The 17,578-nt window shown below is 41.4% G+C and overlaps 5 protein-coding genes and 2 pseudogenes across 6 annotated transcripts in view; 5 read left to right on the forward strand and 2 right to left on the reverse strand.

Moving 5' to 3' along the window:
• Positions 1-1,860: 1,860 nt before the first annotated feature.
• Positions 1,861-2,272, reverse strand: LOC120716703 (annotated as a pseudogene).
• Positions 2,273-2,624: 352 nt separating this feature from the next.
• On the forward strand, positions 2,625-4,132 carry LOC120716677 (annotated as a pseudogene).
• Positions 4,133-5,539: 1,407 nt separating this feature from the next.
• The window catches only part of LOC120716697 (histone H2B 1/2-like), a 15,917-nt gene continuing 3,878 nt past the window's right edge, over positions 5,540-17,578 (reverse strand). The window contains exons 1-2 of one of the 2 annotated variants that reach the window (XM_040004287.1): positions 13,222-13,226; positions 5,540-5,970 (exon numbers count right to left, since the gene is read on the reverse strand). In XM_040004287.1, the coding sequence (XP_039860221.1) occupies positions 5,590-5,964 (375 nt within the window). In that variant the 5' untranslated portion in view covers positions 5,965-5,970; positions 13,222-13,226 and the 3' untranslated portion in view covers positions 5,540-5,589. Of the gene's footprint in view, positions 5,971-13,221; positions 13,227-17,578 lie in introns of those variants that run through there. The other variant, XM_040004288.1, reaches the window with a different exon arrangement.
• LOC120716641 (histone H4-like) lies at positions 5,972-11,494 on the forward strand (the record flags this gene model as incomplete). The annotated part of the gene is made up of 3 exons (XM_040004207.1): positions 5,972-5,976; positions 10,927-10,932; positions 11,171-11,494. Coding segments are annotated over 3 exons (309 nt in total), but the record flags the coding sequence as incomplete, so codon positions are not given.
• Positions 5,973-17,578, forward strand: part of LOC120716681 (histone H1-like) — a 16,430-nt gene continuing 4,824 nt past the window's right edge. Inside the window, exons 1-2 of the mRNA XM_040004260.1 lie at positions 5,973-5,976; positions 16,688-16,692. The gene's annotated coding sequence lies outside the window, so the exon portion shown is untranslated. The remainder of the gene's footprint in view (positions 5,977-16,687; positions 16,693-17,578) is intronic.
• Positions 5,973-17,578, forward strand: part of LOC120716693 (histone H2B-like) — a 12,697-nt gene continuing 1,091 nt past the window's right edge. The window contains 2 exon segments of the mRNA XM_040004274.1: positions 5,973-5,976; positions 10,927-10,932. The gene's annotated coding sequence lies outside the window, so the exon portion shown is untranslated.
• The window catches only part of zgc:163040 (uncharacterized protein LOC100038789 homolog), a 21,899-nt gene continuing 16,311 nt past the window's right edge, over positions 11,991-17,578 (forward strand). Inside the window, 2 exon segments of the mRNA XM_040004294.1 lie at positions 11,991-12,099; positions 17,028-17,302. Of these exon segments, the coding sequence (XP_039860228.1) occupies positions 12,082-12,099; positions 17,028-17,302 (293 nt within the window). The 5' untranslated portion in view covers positions 11,991-12,081.

The raw sequence follows: 17,578 nt of genomic DNA on the forward strand, positions 1-17,578 counted from the left end.
TTTACCTTGACTTGTATGATGGATTTTTTATATTAACAATTTTACCCTGGCGATGAAACCGTCCGGCATCCCATAGGCTTTCATAACTGCCCATATATACGAATGAGAAAGATAATCAAATGCATTCTTTTGATCTAAGCCAAGAATAAAAAAAGTCAGAATCTTTTTTGGAGTATATCACCTCTCTCAGGGTGCACAGATTATCCCACATCTGGCGACCTTTTATAGCACATGTCTGTTCCCTCACAATAATTTTATCTAATATATCTTCTAGTCTATTCATTATTATTTTAGCTAATATTTTATAATCAACATTCATTATTGTTAATTGTCTATAATTATTTATATCACTTGTATCACCTTTTTTATATAATAAACACATCAGGCCAAAATAGAAAGACTCACATAATACTCCTTTTTCAAGCCCTGAATTCAAAGCTGAGGTTAAAAGTTTATTTACTTCCGCTATACCCAACTTGTAAAACTCAGCTGGGAGACCATCTAAACCTGGAGTTTTATTGTTATTCAGTTGCTCGATAGCAGCTGCAACCTCTTCTTTTCTTATCACCCCAAGGAGTGAATCAAAAACAGAAGGTTCAAGAGGCTCAATAACATTTAACAATGATCGTAAAGCATTGCTGTCTGAAGGTAATGCAGAAAACATGGAAAAAGCATTGTTCTCTGACAACGTATCTTTTCTCGCTCTCATTGGCGATTAATTTTCCACTTCCATCCCTAATAGAGGGGATAAAGTTGCTACCACGTCTCCTCTGACCAGAGACAATCGCAAAGTCAGTGTTTCCGTTTTCATCACACCCTGCTGTTATCTGCATATTAAATAATAATTCATTCATAATCCGTCGCTTCCTGTCCTCTTCCACTCATTTTGGCTGTTCAGAAACAAATGTGAGTGGTTGCTTGAAGGACTCCTGAATTTACATCTGATTTGAGGACGTAAAGAAAACAGGAGTGCTTGAAACTACGGCCATCTACTGGCCTTTGGCGGAAATGAGGAACAGCATGACTGTGCCTGGGGTGCAGTAGCTGGTTTGTAAAAAAGAAAAAGAAGAAAAAAGAAAAAAAGAGAAAAACAAGAGAAAAAGAAAAGAAGAAGAAAAAAAAAAAAGGAGAAAAGAAAAAGAAAGAACAAGGAAGTAGCTGTGTACTGTACACGATATGAGATTGAGTACTACATGTGTCACAGAGACAATCCAACAGTTTATATCCAGTTAATATCTTTATTAAAGGCCAATAACAGTGGTGCCTCCAACGGAGCCAGAAAGGGGGGGAGGTCATGCCATGAAATATTATTAGTTGTCCCCAGATCAATAGGTGTTAATGAGGTTTTACCTTGAAATACCAGAACTTCCATACTTCCAGAATCAATGTAGTTTTAGAAGTGTGTTATATTGGCTTTCCTACATGCAATAGCATTCACAGATGATCGCAACAGATTATTCAGAATGTCAATACTATATTTTCTGACTGAAAGTGGCAGCGAGTCATTCTCTGGGGGCGCTATATCTATGATCTCTTACTTGACTGGACTGATCTGGACAGCTTCACAGTATCATTTTTTCTGTATGTTATCAATGTTAGTGTCAAAGTCTGAAGACAGCTTGTGCAGTGAGATTAGTTTAACAGAGTTCCCAAAAGTCAGCTTCAATCCAACATCAGCGATGTGGCCTAGGTATTGGATCAACGCCAGCGGAACATGACGATGCTGTGTTTCCATGCTCAAAGTTACTTCAAAGAATTGTGTTAAATTGCTATTTTTATACATCTTTGGGGAGTGAAGAAAGAAAACAAAACAAAAAAACAAAAAAAACAAAAAAAAAAAAAAAACCCGCACCTGTGAACTGAACATGAACTGAAAAATATCTGATCCATGTTAGGCTTATTGTTATGTACATTCATAGTTTATAGCCAATTTAAACAACGGGAGTTTACCAAAGGTACTTTAGAGCAGAGGTGTCAATTTTATTCTACTGTAAGTAATGTAAACTTATGTGTAGCAGGAAAGAATTGGAAGTACTGGAGCTCTGGAAGCGCAAGTCGGTCTTGAAATCCTGAGCGATCTCGCGGACCAGGCGCTGGAAGGGCAGCTTGCGAATGAGCAATTCGGTGGACTTCTGGTAACGGCGGATCTCGCGCAGACCCACGGTGCCGGGCATGTAACGGTGAGGTTTCTTGACGCCTCCGGTGGCCGCAGCTGCTTCCTGGGGGCTTTGCCGCCAGTGGATTTGCGAGCGGTCTGCTTGGTTCTTGCCATTCTTTCTCTCTTTGCCTTTCCTGCGTTTAAAACAGAAACTGTAACAAGCGGAGGAGACTCGCCGCTCTTAAAGTGTGTGACTGGCTGTGACGCGGTGCCGCTGCGGCTCGTGATTGGTGAGGGGCTCCACGTGATGAGGGAGCCCCGCCCCGCCTAAGTGTGTGCTGCTCATTGGAGGAAGGTGCTTTGAAAAGGCGCGCTGCCGCGAACCTGTCTGCGATTGGTGTGTGACGAAGCCGCCCGCGCTCTGCGTAAATAAAAGCCAGCTCGGCGCCGATCGGGCCACCTTTCCTTGAGTGTTAACACTGCGAAGAGAAGGTTCAAAATGAGTGGGCGTGGCAAAACCGAGAAGATGACCAGAGAGGATTGGAGGAAGAAGAGGAGCTGGAGGAGCAGAGAAAGCTGGGAACCGCTCCAGCTGAGGTGGACGAGGAGGGAAAGGACATAAACCCCCACATCCCACAGTACATTTCATCAGTGCCGTGGTACATCGACCCATCAAAAAGGCCCACACTAAAGCATCAAAGACCACAGAGTAAGAATGAGAAGCAGTACTCTGCAATGGAGAGCTCACCATGGACTATGATGGAAAGCGTGATCGCTGGAATGGCTACGACCCCGAGGAACATCAGTGCATTGTTGAAGAGTACGCCAAAGTAGATCTGGCCAAGAGGACACTGAAAGCACAGAAACTTCAGGATGAGTTGGCCTCGGGAAAACTGGACCAGACTGAGCGGGAACATGACAGTAAAGATGAGGATGAAGACAAATATGCAGATGACATCGACATGCCCGGTCAGAACTTTGACTCCAAGAGACGAATCACTGTCAGGAATCTGCGTATCAGAGAAGACACAGCTAAATACTTGAGAAATCTGGATCCAATTCAGCGTACTATGATCCAAAGACGCGAGCAATGAGAGAGAACCCGTACTCCAACACTGGCAAGAACCCTGATGAAGTGGGGTACGCTGGAGACAACTTTGTTCGCTACAGTGGAGCCACAATTTCCATGGCTCAAACACAATTGTTTACCTGGGAGGTTTATGAGAAAGGCTCCGAGGTGCATCTGCAGGCTGACCCCACCAAACTAGAGCTGCTGCATCGTTCCTTCAAGGTCAAGAAGGAGGACTTCAAAGAAGAACAGAGGGAGAGCATCCTCGAGAAGTATGGAGGCCAGGAGCATTTGGATGCACCCACCGCGGGAGTTGCTGTTGGCCCAGACGGAGGACTACGTGGAGTATTCGCGTCACGGCGCTGTGCTGAAAGGACTCGAAAAGGCTGTCGCTCGCTCCAAATATGAGGAGGACGTGCTCATCAACAACCACATTTGTATTTGGGGTTCCTACTGGAAAGATGGCTTCTGGGGGTACAAGTGTTGCCACTCCATGGTCAAACAGAATTACTGCACAGGATCAGCTGGAATTGGAATTAACAACTCAGAGTGCACTCCATTTGAAGAGGCAATAACTGAGCCACAGGAGGAGGAACAGCCCAAGACTCTGCTAGAAATGCATCAAGATAAGATGAAAGAGAAGAAGAAGAACAAGAAGCGCGACTCCGACAGCAGTGATTCGGAGGATGAGGAGAAGAAGAAGGAAAAGCTGAAGAAGGCTCTAGAAGCAGAGGACAAGCGGGTGAAGCAGGTGGAGATGCTAATGCAGCTGGATGAGAGGAAGAGGCCGTACAACAGCTTGTTTGAAGTAAAGGCGCCCACTGAGGAGGAGATGGAGGCCTTCCGCATGAAACGCAGCAGGCCAGATGATCCCATGGCTTCCTTCTTGGGACAGTGACCTTTTCAGTCCCGGCAGATTCCCCTAAACTCTCCCCAAGGACTCTACTAGAGCAGCTGCCTCAGTAAAATATAAAATCCCACATTCACTCAAGTTTTGTGTTTTGGAAAGAAGTGCGGGAGAAACTGTACAGTATTTTGTAAAAGTTAATGTTAACGCATTGTTTTGAAGCTGCATGTCCATAAAATGTAGAACAACAATAAAAAAGGTGTTTCACTTCAACAGGAGACATTTAAATACTTTCAAACCTTTCAAATTCAGTCTTTACAGGAAACATGAGAAACGTAACTGCATTTCTTTTTATAATAAAATCCATTTTTATTTACATTAAAAGCAGATCCTAAGCTCGTGGAAACAGACACGACGTGGCTCATGACTAATGTTCCCTCTAATTTTTCATGTGTCTGAGCGAACACACAAATTCCATGAGCGGACACTTGGACCACTGTGAGCAACAGCAGACGTGTGCACTGTGGTCACGCAGGCATCGAATCCATCCAAGTTACATGGTTTAATAAAATAATCAATAATAATCAGCTCGCTTCCACACTTTGGCCCTGATCTCTTAGTCTGCATCAGTCCGTTTCCTTCCAGCTACAGACTCTACTATAAACAACAACAGCGAATGAACACGTGAATACACACATCCACAAGCAGATAGATATATCTTATTCACAGCACTTGCTACAATAGTTGGACTATCTAAAGGCATATAGAAAGGTGGCTACGGAGCCAACAAATTATGAATTAGATTGAAGATAGCTTTGACGGAAATTCCTCTTTGAGCATCGCTAGAAAAGCTGGATGGTTTTTTGTTTTTTTTTTGGAATTTTCTCTGTATTGAATATATTTGGAATTTAGAATATGTACAAAAAAAACAACAAAAAAAAAAACAATATTATAATATTACCCCTTATCCCCAAGGGGCAATTAAGATACAATGGAGCAGCATGACGTTGAAGACAAGGACAGGGCATAAACAGGCAATAAGAATGAGATAATAAATACACAGCATATACACAGTTTTAAAATTAAAGTGACTGAATAGGTGAATAAATAACTTGGTGACTAAAAGTGAATAAAGTGTCGGCAGCACAAACAGAGCGTAAGTAGTTTACGTTTACAGGTGTGAGAAATGGTCTTAAGGGCTGGAGTTAAAAAGCAGAGTGGCTTTGGGGACAGAGGTGGCTCTCCTCCTCTCAGTCCTGCAGGAAATGCAGCGGAGGCACCGCCCACAGGGGAGCCATTGAAATGCACTGAAAGACTGTCAAACATAAAGTGGCATTAATGTTGTATTTGTAGTTACTTTGTCATCGTTCCATAACACACACACACACACACAAGACACTTCCTGAGTCTGGGTCAATGTAGCGGATCAATAGCACCTAGTGACAAAGCAGCATTTCCACGATTGCAGTAGTTGGCAACATAGTAACTGCACGTTTGAAGGTAGCTCGTATGCTCTTCAGGACAGAGTGGGTGGCTCTGAAAAGAGCCGTTGGGTTGACTGACAGCAGGATCAGTTTACTTGGAGCTGGTGTACTTGGTGACGGCCTTGGTGCCCTCAGACACGGCGTGCTTGGCCAGCTCACCGGGGAGCAGCAGGCGCACTGCGGTCTGGATCTCCCTGGACGTGATGGTGGAGCGTTTGTTGTAGTGGGCCAGGCGAGAGGCCTCGGCAGCGATGCGCTCGAAGATGTCGTTGACAAACGAGTTCATGATGCTCATGGCCTTGGAGGAGATCCCGGTGTCGGGGTGGACCTGCTTCAGCACCTTGTACACGTAGATGGCGTAGCTCTCCTTCCTGGTCTTTCTCTTCTTCTTGCCGCCCTTGCCGGCGGTCTTGGTCACGGCTTTCTTAGAGCCCTTCTTGGGCGCGGACTTTGCGGGTTCAGGCATTTTGCTCTTTCGGTACTCAGCAGCAACGAATGAGCTGTGTGACAGAGAGCAGCTCGCTTTATACAAGCTGTATGCTAATATCACTGCGCAGGCCCTCGACTCTCATTGGCTGAGCTGCACAGTGGGCCGGACATTGCGTTGGAGGAAATCTATGAATTGTGCTACAACAGGCGCGCGTCTAACAAAGAAGTGGTCTGTGTGATCGTTTCCTCATTTGTTGGAACGGTCATTTGTATTAGATGAGCAGTAAATGTAGTGTCTCTTAGTCTCTTAGTCTCGATACTACGAAGAAAAGAACCTGTCAAAATGAGTGGCCGCGGTGTAGTTGGTTATTAGTTATGTAATCATGCCCCCGTATGCCCCAGTATCGTTTGCTTCAAACTTCAGCAATTTATGGGTGAGACTTAAGTACATCGGAGACGGGGACCCCCCGACCCGTGATTATGTTGCTGAAGAGCTGATTTTGCAAACATCATGGCTGAATGTGCAGGACATATACTCTTTCATTACTCTGCCCAATAAACGGGATTTCGAGCTGTGTTTCACCCAAGAGGCGCCTCTACATCGCTTCCTAGAGATCTCTCTTTCCAACGGATCACTTCCGAAATGGAAAGACTGGCAAGTGGAGTCTTCTGTCCAGGTAGAGGTAGTGACTCTTGTTGTTAAGTTCTGGACTGGAAGGATTCCAGACCAAGATATCGAGCTATATCTTAAAAGGTACTGCGAGATTCTTCAACCCCCAGTCAAGCCAGTGGATAAATTCGGACTCTGGTATGGAGTCCGAAAATACAAAGTTCGGATGCGTAGAGACGAAGTTGGACACTTAATTTCTATCCCGAATTCCATCTCGTTGGGCCCCTATAATGGCAGGATTATTTATCCCGGCCAATCGGTGAGGTGCTTTATCTGCCAAGGTCCAGACCACCAGGCGAGAGAATGCCCCACTATCAGATGTTGGAAATGTGGTGAGTTGGGTCACAAGGCTAAAATTTGCCAAAACGAAAGTGAGTGCTCCCTCTGTGGTGCGAAAGGGCACACTTTCTTTAAATGTCCCAAGTCCTACGTAAATATACTTAAATCTTCCCAACAACCTCGACCTTCTGACACCATGGATTTCCCTTCCTTGGTGGATCCTTCTCAAGTTATTGATCCCCCCGTGAATGACCAGGTGAGAGAGCCCCCTCCCTCTCCTCCCCCTCTCCCCCCTTCCTCCTACGGCTGCCCCACTGTCACCCCCAGTTTCGCTTGGATTGGATAATCCACAAGTGGATGATCAGGATAACCAGTCTAGTCCTGTTCAAAACGACTCACCTTTTCCACCGTCTCAGTCAAGTAAAAAAAGTGACGAGAGTGATGAAGAGCTAGATGGTAACCTAATCATAGAGACATCGGATGGTGAGAATAAAAGCGATAGCGACGACGAAGAAATTGACAGCGAGCAGACACCTGATGACGACGGAGATAGCGAGGACCATGGATCCTTTTCTCTCTCCGAGGCGGCATCTCTGGCTCTTGCTTCGCTACCGGGGGAAACGAGAGTTAAACGTAAGACCTTCTTTAGTGGAAGCCATCCGGCCCTCGACGAGCTCGTCAGTGAGGATATGAGAGGAAGCAGAAAAAGGAGCGTTTCTGCTTCTAGCGCTGGAAGAGATAAGCGGAAGGATAATAGACCAAGTCCTCCGTGAGTAAGACTTCTGAGATGGTTTCTCCTTTAGTGTACCTATGAGTAACATCAAAATAATGACATTTAATGTCAGAGGTCTCCAATCAGACAAGAGCAGGAAAAGGAAGGTTGATTTCTTAAAAAGACTTGATTATGATATTTTGTGCCTTCAAGAGATGAGATTAAAAACACACGTAGATGTATGTGAATTAAATAAAATGTGGAACACTGCCCATTCAATAATATCGATAGGGGAAGACAGCTCTGACGGAGTGGGTATTTTCTTCAAAAAAGATACGGTGAATATAATCAAAAGAAGAGACATAATACCGGGACGACTTCTCCTTGTTGATTGCTGTTATTACGGGCAAAGGTTGCGTATTATTAATGTTTATAATGCACCCGAACGAACGAAAAAGATACAATTACTGAAAAAACTGAAGTATTTATTAGAGATTGGTTTTAATATAATTATATGTGGAGATTTTAACATCGTTACTGAAGCAACTGATAGAATATCCAAGGTTGAATTTAGAGAATTGCGAGAAGGCAAATTGTTGGTTAAAGTTTGTAAGGAAGCAGCACTTCGTGATTTATACAGGCACTTGCATCCACATACCGTCCATTACACTAGATTCGATTCGTTTACTAAAACAAGGATTGATAGATTCTACATATCACATAATGTTCAAGGTCTGAAATATGACACTCTTTTAACAGACTTTTCTGATCATATGGTGGTTATGGCAACAGTTTCGTGTCACCCCCATGAATTTTTGAACTACTGGAAATTGAATACATCCTTGTTAGCAGACGAGTTGCTTGTGTCCGAAGTTAAATCTGAAATTAAGAAAATATTACATCTTAAGATTTTTACTACTTCTTTCTCAGAACTTTGGGAGCTCCTTAAACGACGTATGCGTCAACTTTTTAAATTTAAAGCGAGAGAAATAAATCATGCAAAGAATGTAAAATATAATGAAGATGTGAGTAGATATATATATTTAAGAAATAAGAAGGAGAAGGAAGAGGAGGAGGAAAATCAAATGATGTCTCTTAAAGAAGACATTGATCGAGTCAATAGAGAAGTTTTATTTAATATGTTGTGACGTACTGACTTTCACGGAAACAGCGATTATATGATTCTTAATAATCAAAAGAAAAGTCGAAATGATTTTATTGTTTCAATTAAAGATAAACATGGAAAGTCAGTTTTTAAAGAAGAGGGGAAAAGACAAGTAATTAGAGACTATTGTTCGGAGATGTTTTCATCCATAGCTACAAACAGCGATGTTATTAACAATTTTTTGAGTGAGGTTGAACCATTAGATTCTGTCATTTATGAAACTTTGATTGGAAAAATTAAAAGAGAGGAAGTGGAGTCAGTAATTAATCAACTTAGTACCGATAAAACACCTGGTCTGGATGGACTCCCCTCTGAATTTTACAAAATTGTGAGTAAAGAACTGTCTGAATTATTAACTCAGTATTTTAATGAAGGAATAGAAAGAGAAACAATGGGTAAATCGTTTTATGAAGGAGTTATGTGTTTATTATATAAGAAAGGTGATAGAGAAGACATTAATAATTATAGGCAACTGACAATAATGAATGTAGATTATAAGATTTTTGCTAAAATAATTATGTCCAGACTAGAGGATGTATTAGATATTATCATTGAAAAGGAATAAACATGCGCAATTAAGGGACGATTGATGTGGGATAATTTAAGTACGTTAAGAGAAATTATTTATAGTGGAAATGATTCAGAACTTTGCATTTTAGGATTAGACCAAAGGAGAGCTTTTGATTCTGTTTCTCACTGCTATTTATGGAAAGTAATGAAAGCTTATAATTTCCCGGACCAATTTATTTCCATTATTCAATTGATGTATAAAAAGTCCCTAATGCGTGTTAAGGTAAATGGAAAGCTTTCATCCCCTTTTAGTGCTGAGTGCGGGGTTAAACAAGGATGTCCTTTGAGTGCTGCGTTATATGTCCTTGCAATTAACCCCTTACTGAAAAGGATCAATGACGATAAACGAATCAAGGGATACGTCCTTGACAAATCCCATAAAATCGCAGCTTTGGCATATGCAGATGACGTGTCGGTGATAATTAGAAATCAAAACGAACTGTCTTCAGTTATGGAGATATTACACCACTACGAACAGGCATCAGGTGCTAAGCTTAACCAAGAAAAAACTGAAGGGGTGTGGCTTGGACTTCAGACCAGACAACCTAAAATGATGATCTCTCTATGTAGGGAGATTAAAATTTTGGGTATATGGATTGATAATACTGACTCTAGTTTATTAAATTGGAATAAGAAAGAAAATGAAATTAAAATGGAAATTATGAAATGGGAGAATAAAGATACAAATTATAAAACACGTATTAATATTGTACAAACACACATAATTTCAAAACTTCTGTTCCTTGCCGCAATTTTTCCTCCTCCGAGAACAACTGTAATGAAAATAAGTAAGATGTGCATTAAATTTATCTGGGGATCCAATCGAGAAGTGACTAAGAGAAAATTTATGTACAAGAGTAGGAAGCACGGGGGTTTGGGAGCCCCAGACTTAGAGATTGTCTTGCGAATTCCTTTTATAAAAATTACTCAAAGTGCAATTTCTCGGGGTGCCCCGTGGGTTCGAGGGAAAGAGGAATTGTGGCAAAAGAAAAGAGGCAGGGCCAGAGCGGGCGTTCCATACCACAGACTTATGTTTGGTGATTTATCTAGTCAATGGGAACAATATGGTTTAAATATTCTCCAAGAGAACACGAAAAATATTTATAAAAAGATTAATGAATCCAAAAACGAAGGTGTAATCCAATATAAGTATGCAAATCAAGATGAAAATCCTTTAATAGTAAAAAATATACAAGACCAACTATTATCCGAAAGCATGAGAGACGTGGTATGGCTCATCTCGCTCGGGCGAGATTGTACCACCGCCCTGTGAGGGCGGTGGTACAATGGAGTTGTTTTGTTACCACCATGAAATGTCCTATGACAGGCTGTGATGAAGATGAGACCCTAGAACATCTACTATTGGATTGTTATAGGACAACTGAGATCAGGCAGAAGATGACAGAGATTGGCTATGATGTGGATGTCAATATTAAAGCAGTTAAATATGGTTTGTTTAAAGAAAAAAATGGGTGATGACAAAAGGAGACTCTTTGGTTAGTAATGTGTGTAATAAACACACATATTTGGAAAACCCGTGCCAAAGGAGTGTTTGAACAAAAAATGATAGGTAGTGATGTGGTGAGTAAACATATCATTGCAGATCTGCGTAGAAGACGAACAATGGACCTGAAACTTAGGAAAGTTTTCCCCTGGAACGTATTGAAATTGTAAATTTTAAAAGTGATTTTTGGACTCAGATGCTCGATTTTCCTCCTTGTTTGACCTTCTTTTTTCGTTTTCTTTGGTGAGTGGTGTGTGATCACGGCTTTTGTATATGTAATTGTATGTGTGTGTACATTTTATATGTACTTTTGTATACTTTAAATAAAGTTTAAAAAAAAAAGAAAGGGAGGTAAAGGACTCTGCAAAGGAGGCGCAAAGCGTCACCGTAAGGTGCTTCGTGATAACATCCAGGGCATCACTACGCCAGCTATCCGCCGCCTGGCTCGCCGTGGTGGTGTGAAGCGTATTTCTGGTCTGATCTACGAGGAGACCCGTGGCGTGTTGAAGGTGTTTCTGGAGAACGTCATCCGCGACGCCGTCACCTACACCGAGCACGCCAAGAGAAAGACCGTCACCGCCATGGATGTGGTGTACGCTCTCAAGAGACAGGGCCGCACTCTGTACGGCTTTGGTGGTTAAGCTTCTTGCACTGACGGCAACAAAGGTCCTTTTCAGGGCCACCCATCTCTTCTGTAGAGCTGATCCTATAAAGGCCCTGGGTTTCTCCTAATGCAAACAATTGTGTTGAGCCATGGAAATTGTGGTTCCACTGTAGCGAACAAAGTTGTCTCCAGCGTACCCCACTTCATCAGGGTTCTTGCCAGTGTTGGAGTACGGGTTCTCTCTCATTGCTCGCGTCTTTGGATCATAGTACGCTGAATTTGGATCCAGATTTCTCAAGTATTTAGCTGTGTCTTCTCTGATACGCAGATTCCTGACAGTGATTCGCAGACAGGCTCGCGGCAGCGCGCCTTTTCAAAGCACCTTCCTCCAATGAGCAGCACACACCTAGGCGGGGCGGTGCTACTCTGAGCGGTGCTGAGCACCACGTGGAGCCCCTCACCAATCACGAGCCGCAGCGGCACCGCGTCACAGCCAGTCACACACTTTAAGAGCGGCGAGTCTCCTCCGCTTGTTGCATTTTCTGTTTTAAACGCAGGAAAGGCAAAGAGAGAAAGAATGGCAAGAACCAAGCAGACCGCTCGCAAATCCACTGGCGGCAACCCCTCACATTCGTTTCTGAACAGCCAAAATGAGTGGAAGAGGAAAGGGAAAAAAACGAAGGTGTAATTCGACTTTGTTCGTTCAGAGAAGAAACTTTAACCATGAGTGGACGAGGCAAGGGCGGCAAGGGTTATTAGTTTTGTAACCATGCCCCCGTATGCCCCATTACCGTTTGCTTCAAACTTCAGCAATTTATGGGTGAGACTCAAGTACATCGGAGACGGGGATCCCCCGACCCGTGATTATGTTGCTGAAGAGCTGTTATTGCAAACATCTTGGCTGAATGTGCAGGACATATACTCTTTCATTGCTCTGCCCAATAAACGGGATTTTGAGCTGTGTTTCACCCAAGAGGCGCCCTTACGTCGCTTCTTGGAGATTTCTTTTTCCAACGCTTCACATCCGAAATGGAAAGACTGGCAAGTGGAGTCTTCTGTCCAGGTAGAGGTAGTGACTCTTGTTGTTAAATTCTGGACTGGAAGGATTCCAGACCAAGACATCGAGCTGTATCTTAAAAGGTACTGTGAGATTCTTCAACCCCCAGTCAAGCCAGTAGATAAATTCGGATTCTGGTATGGAGTCCGAAAATACAAAGTTCGGATGCGTAGAGATGAAGTTGGGCATATAATCTCCATCCCTAATTCCATCTCGTTGGGCCCCTACAATGGCAGGATTATTTATCCTGGCCAATCGGCGAGGTGCTTTATCTGCCAAGGTCCAGACCATCAGGCGAGAGAATGCCCCACTATCAGATGCTGGAAATGTGGTGAGTTGGGCCACAAGGCTAACATTTGCCAAAACGAAAGTGAGTGCTCCCTCTGTGGTGCGAAAGGACACACTTTCTTTAAATGTCCCAAATCATTTGCAAATATGACTAAAGCTTCCCAGCAGCCCTCCACGAGTGCTTTTCGCACGAACTTTCCAACCACCTCAGCGCTGTCAGTAGCTTCCAATCCAGCCCCGCTACAGGAAAGGCCCACACATGGAAATGTGTCCTTGATAAATCCATTGGCTGTCTCAGATGCTGCCTCAGGACAAGAACCAGGCAGTTGTAACACAACAAATCTTCCGGGAGTAACGGAGCCGCAGACATACAATAACAACATAAAGGAGGATTTGACGCTTTCAAGACTACCCGAAGAAATGGCAGTTGGAGGTGGAGAGGAACCTGAAGAGCAATCCTTCTCACAGACCTCTGATGTGGAATGTGAGAGCGATGACGAGCGACGGAAAAGCGAGGAAGAATATTCGTCAGAAAGCTACCTAAGTGCAAGTGATAGTGAAGAATCACCCATTTCGACTCCTGTGGAGATTTCTCCTACGGATGACCCTGCAGGACAAGATGATGTGGATCCACAAATAGGGATCTTTCTTAACAAACAGCATCCTGCGATGGAGGAATTAGTCAATGAAATAACGTCAGGAGGAAGGAAAAGAAGTGTCTCGATGGAGTCTTATGGCAGAGATAAGAGAAAAGACGATCGATCCAGCCCTCCGCAAGGTAATGTTTGAATCTACAATGTTCCCTCCCTCTACTGAATAACCTTCTTACTACATAAATATGAGTACTCTTAAAATAATAACATGGAATGTAGAGGGTTACAATCAGAAAGACTAAGAAAGAAGAAGTGCTTTTTCTGCAAAAACTGGACTATGATATACTATGTCTACAAGAATTAAGACTGAAAACCAAGGAAGATATTGAAGAACTGATTAAATTATGGGGTCCAAGCCACTCAGTAGTCTCAATAGGGGAAGATAGTGCAGACGGTGTGGGCTTTTTCTTCAAAAACACTCATGTGAACATCATAAAGAAAAGAGATATAATACAGGACGGCTTTTACTTGTTGATTGCCATTATGGTGGTCAAAAATTTCGGTTAATTAATGTGTATACCGCACCAGAAAGAACAAAGAAAATGCAATTACTAAAGAAAATGAGACATTTGTTTGGAATGTGGGTTTAATACTGTTTTATGTGGGGATTTTAATATGGTTACGGAAGAGAATGATAGGATTGCTAGTACGATTTTCAAAGAGTCCAGGGAAGGCAAACTACTTACACAAATATGTAATGACGCATCTCTTAGGGATTTATATAGGATCTTAAACCCTCAGACAATTCATTTTACAAGGTTTGACTCATCCTCTAAAACTAGAATAGATAGGATTTATATATCTTCCGAGATTGTAGTTTAAGATATAATGATTTCGTAACTGATTTCTCTGATCATAAGGTAGTCAGAGCTACGATTTTGTGTGGCACTGACCCCCCTTCCACTTATTGGAAATTAAATACGAGCTGTCTAAGTGACGGGGCACTAGTTTTGGAATTAAAGGCAGAAATGTGAAAGTTTTGCAACTTAAAAAAACTCACAACATCTGATATACAATTGTGGGAGATACTGAAAGAACGGATGCGAAAATTTTTTAAATTTAAATGTAGAGAAATAAATTATGCAAAAAATATAAGTATAACGAACAAGTAAATCAATACATATTGTTGAAGAATAAAAAATTTAGAAAAGAGGATGAAGAGAACCAGATTGAAGAACTTAGAGTTAGTATTGAAAAAGTAAATAATGAAATATTATTTAACATACAAAAAACAATGGGAGGTGATATAAATGGTAATAAAGATTATATGATTGGTGCTAACCAAAAGAAACGTAATAATGATTTCATTTCTTCTATAAGAGATGAGGGAGGAAACTCCTTTGTAAAAGAAGTAGATAAAAGGCGAGTTATCAGAAGGCTATTGTGCCCATATGTTCTCTCCGTTATCTACAAAAACAAGTGCAGTAAAATATCTGTTAAGTAAAATAGAGCCTCTGGACTCCATCCAATATACCTCACTTTTAGGAAATATTACTAAAGAGGAGGTAGAATGTGCGATCAGTCAGTTAAACATAACAAAACCCCTGGTTTAGATGGGCTTCCGTCCGAATTTTATAAAATAGTTGTGAATGAAATATCCGAATTTTTAGCCAATGTTTTTTAATGAAGGCATGCATGAGGGAACGTTTGGTGACTCCTTTTATAATGGATTAATGTGTTTGCTATATAAGAAAGGGGAAAGAGATAATATAAATAATTATAGACAATTGACAATAATGAATGTTGATTACAAAATATTTGCTAAAATAATTATGAATAGGTTTGAAGAGGTATTAGATAAAATTATAGAAAAAGAGCAAACGTGTGCAATAAGAGGTCGTCTGATGTGGGATAACTTATGTACTCTGCGTGAAATAATTTACAGTAGAAAAGATACAGAATTTTTTATTTTAAGTCTCGACCAAAGGAAAGCCTTTGATTACATCTCCCACTCTTATTTGTGGGAAGTAATGAAAGCGTATAATATGCCTGAAACCTTCATCTCCATGATTAAAGTATTATATAAAAAATCCCTTGTCCAGATTAAAGTAAACGGAAGACTGACCGAACCCTTCCATGTCGAATGTGGAGTGAAACAAGGATGTCCTTTAAGCGCAGCCCTATATGTTCTAGCAATAAATCCGTTACTTAAAACGATCAATAGTGATAGCCGTTTTACTGGATACATCCTAAATGACACCTATAAGGTGACTGCCCTTGCTTATGCGGACGATGTCTCTGTAATTATTAAAGATCAAAAGGAGCTATCAATACTTAAAGATTTGCTAACAAAATACGAACAAGCTTCTGGTGCTAAGCTAAACCAGGAAAAGACCGAAGGAGTTTGGTTTGGACAAAACTTAAAAGAACCTGTAATTGATTTAAAAACTAACAAGGAGATGAAGATTTTAGGTATTTGGATTACTAAAAATGATCCATGTCTTTTGAATTGGAAAAAGAAAGAGAGTGAAATAGAAAACGAAGTAGCTAAATGGGACAATAAAAATACAAACTATAAAGCGCGTGTGAATATTGTGAAAACACACGTAGTCTCAAAGTTGTTGTTTCTGGCTACTGTCTTTCCCCCTCCTCACAAAACTGTTATTAAATTAAGTAAATTGTGTACCAAATTGATTTGGGGGACAAACCGCGAAGTAACACAGAGGAAATTAATGTATAAAGGAAAAGAAAATGGAGGATTAGGAGCGCCAGATCTTAGCATTATTTTGATGATTCCTTTTCTAAAAAATGTATATAGCGCATTTGAGCGGAGCACCCACTGGATCCAAGGGAAGGAATCTTTGTGGAAAAAAATGAAAGGGAGAGCCCGAATGGGAGTGCCATACTTTAAACTTGTGTTTGGGGATCTTGTGGATCAGTGGAAATTGGATGACTTAAATCTTTTACAATTAAATTCAAAACAGATATATAATAAAATCAATTTAAAAAAAAAAATGAAGGTATGATACAATATAAGGCTGTGGAAAAAGAAGAAAATCAGAAAATAGTTAAAAACATATATGACAAAGTAATATCCGAGAACATGAGAGATACAGTGTGGCTTATCTCTGTCGGACGTCTCCCAGTAAGAGCTGTGGTTCTGTGGAGTTGCTTCGTTACTACTAAGAAATGCCCTATGGAGCTGTGACGAAGACGAAACTCTTGATCATCTATTGATATCGTGTTACAGGACGGTTGAAATAAGAAGGAGGATGGAAAAACTAGGTTTTAATATTGAAAATAATATAAATCAGTAAGATATGGTTTGTTTAAAGAAAAGATGAGTGAAATAAAAGAAGATTGTTTTGGCTGGTGATGTGTATTATAAATGTCCACATATGGAAAACAAGAGCTAAAGGTGTTATAGAACAAAAAATGATAAGTAGTTTCACCGTATGTAAAAACATTGTCACTGAGCTGAGAAGAAGAAAAACTAGAGATATGAAATTAGGAAATGATTTGCCGTGGGAGCTTTTATATTGTAATATGTAAAATAAGATGTGAATAATTTGTGCATGGTGCTTGTATTTGTGTATTTGTAATTGTGAATTTTGATATTTAAATAAATGATTTAAAAAAAAAAAGAAAAAAAAGAAAGGGAGGTAAAGGACTCGGCAAAGGAGGCGCAAAGCGTCACCGTAAGGTGCTCCGTGATAACATCCAGGGCATCACTAAGCCAGCTATCCGCCGCCTGGCTCGCCGTGGTGGTGTGAAGCGTATTTCTGGTCTGATCTACGAGGAGACCCGTGGCGTGTTGAAGGTGTTTCTGGAGAACGTCATCCGCGACGCCGTCACCTACACCGAGCACGCCAAGAGAAAGACCGTCACCGCCATGGATGTGGTGTACGCTCTCAAGAGACAGGGCCGCACTCTGTACGGCTTTGGTGGTTAAGCTTACTGCACTGACGACAACAACAACGGCAACAAAGGTCCTTTTCAGGGCCACCCATCTCTTCTGTAGAGCTGATCCTATCTCTTTGTTTGTGTCTGACACCGTATTCTCAGGTTACTGTCACCGCTTTTCTCTGCGAACACCTCCCTGTCCTGGCTTCCACGTGACCTGCATCCAAATCGGCAACTATTCATGACATGTAGCCACACTCAAATTCTGAATGTGTTTGCAACTTATTTTTGTCAAGAACTTCACTG

This window comes from Simochromis diagramma, unplaced genomic scaffold, assembly GCF_900408965.1.
Source record: "Simochromis diagramma unplaced genomic scaffold, fSimDia1.1 OVJJ01000565.1, whole genome shotgun sequence".
Lineage (NCBI taxonomy): Eukaryota > Metazoa > Chordata > Actinopteri > Cichliformes > Cichlidae > Simochromis > Simochromis diagramma.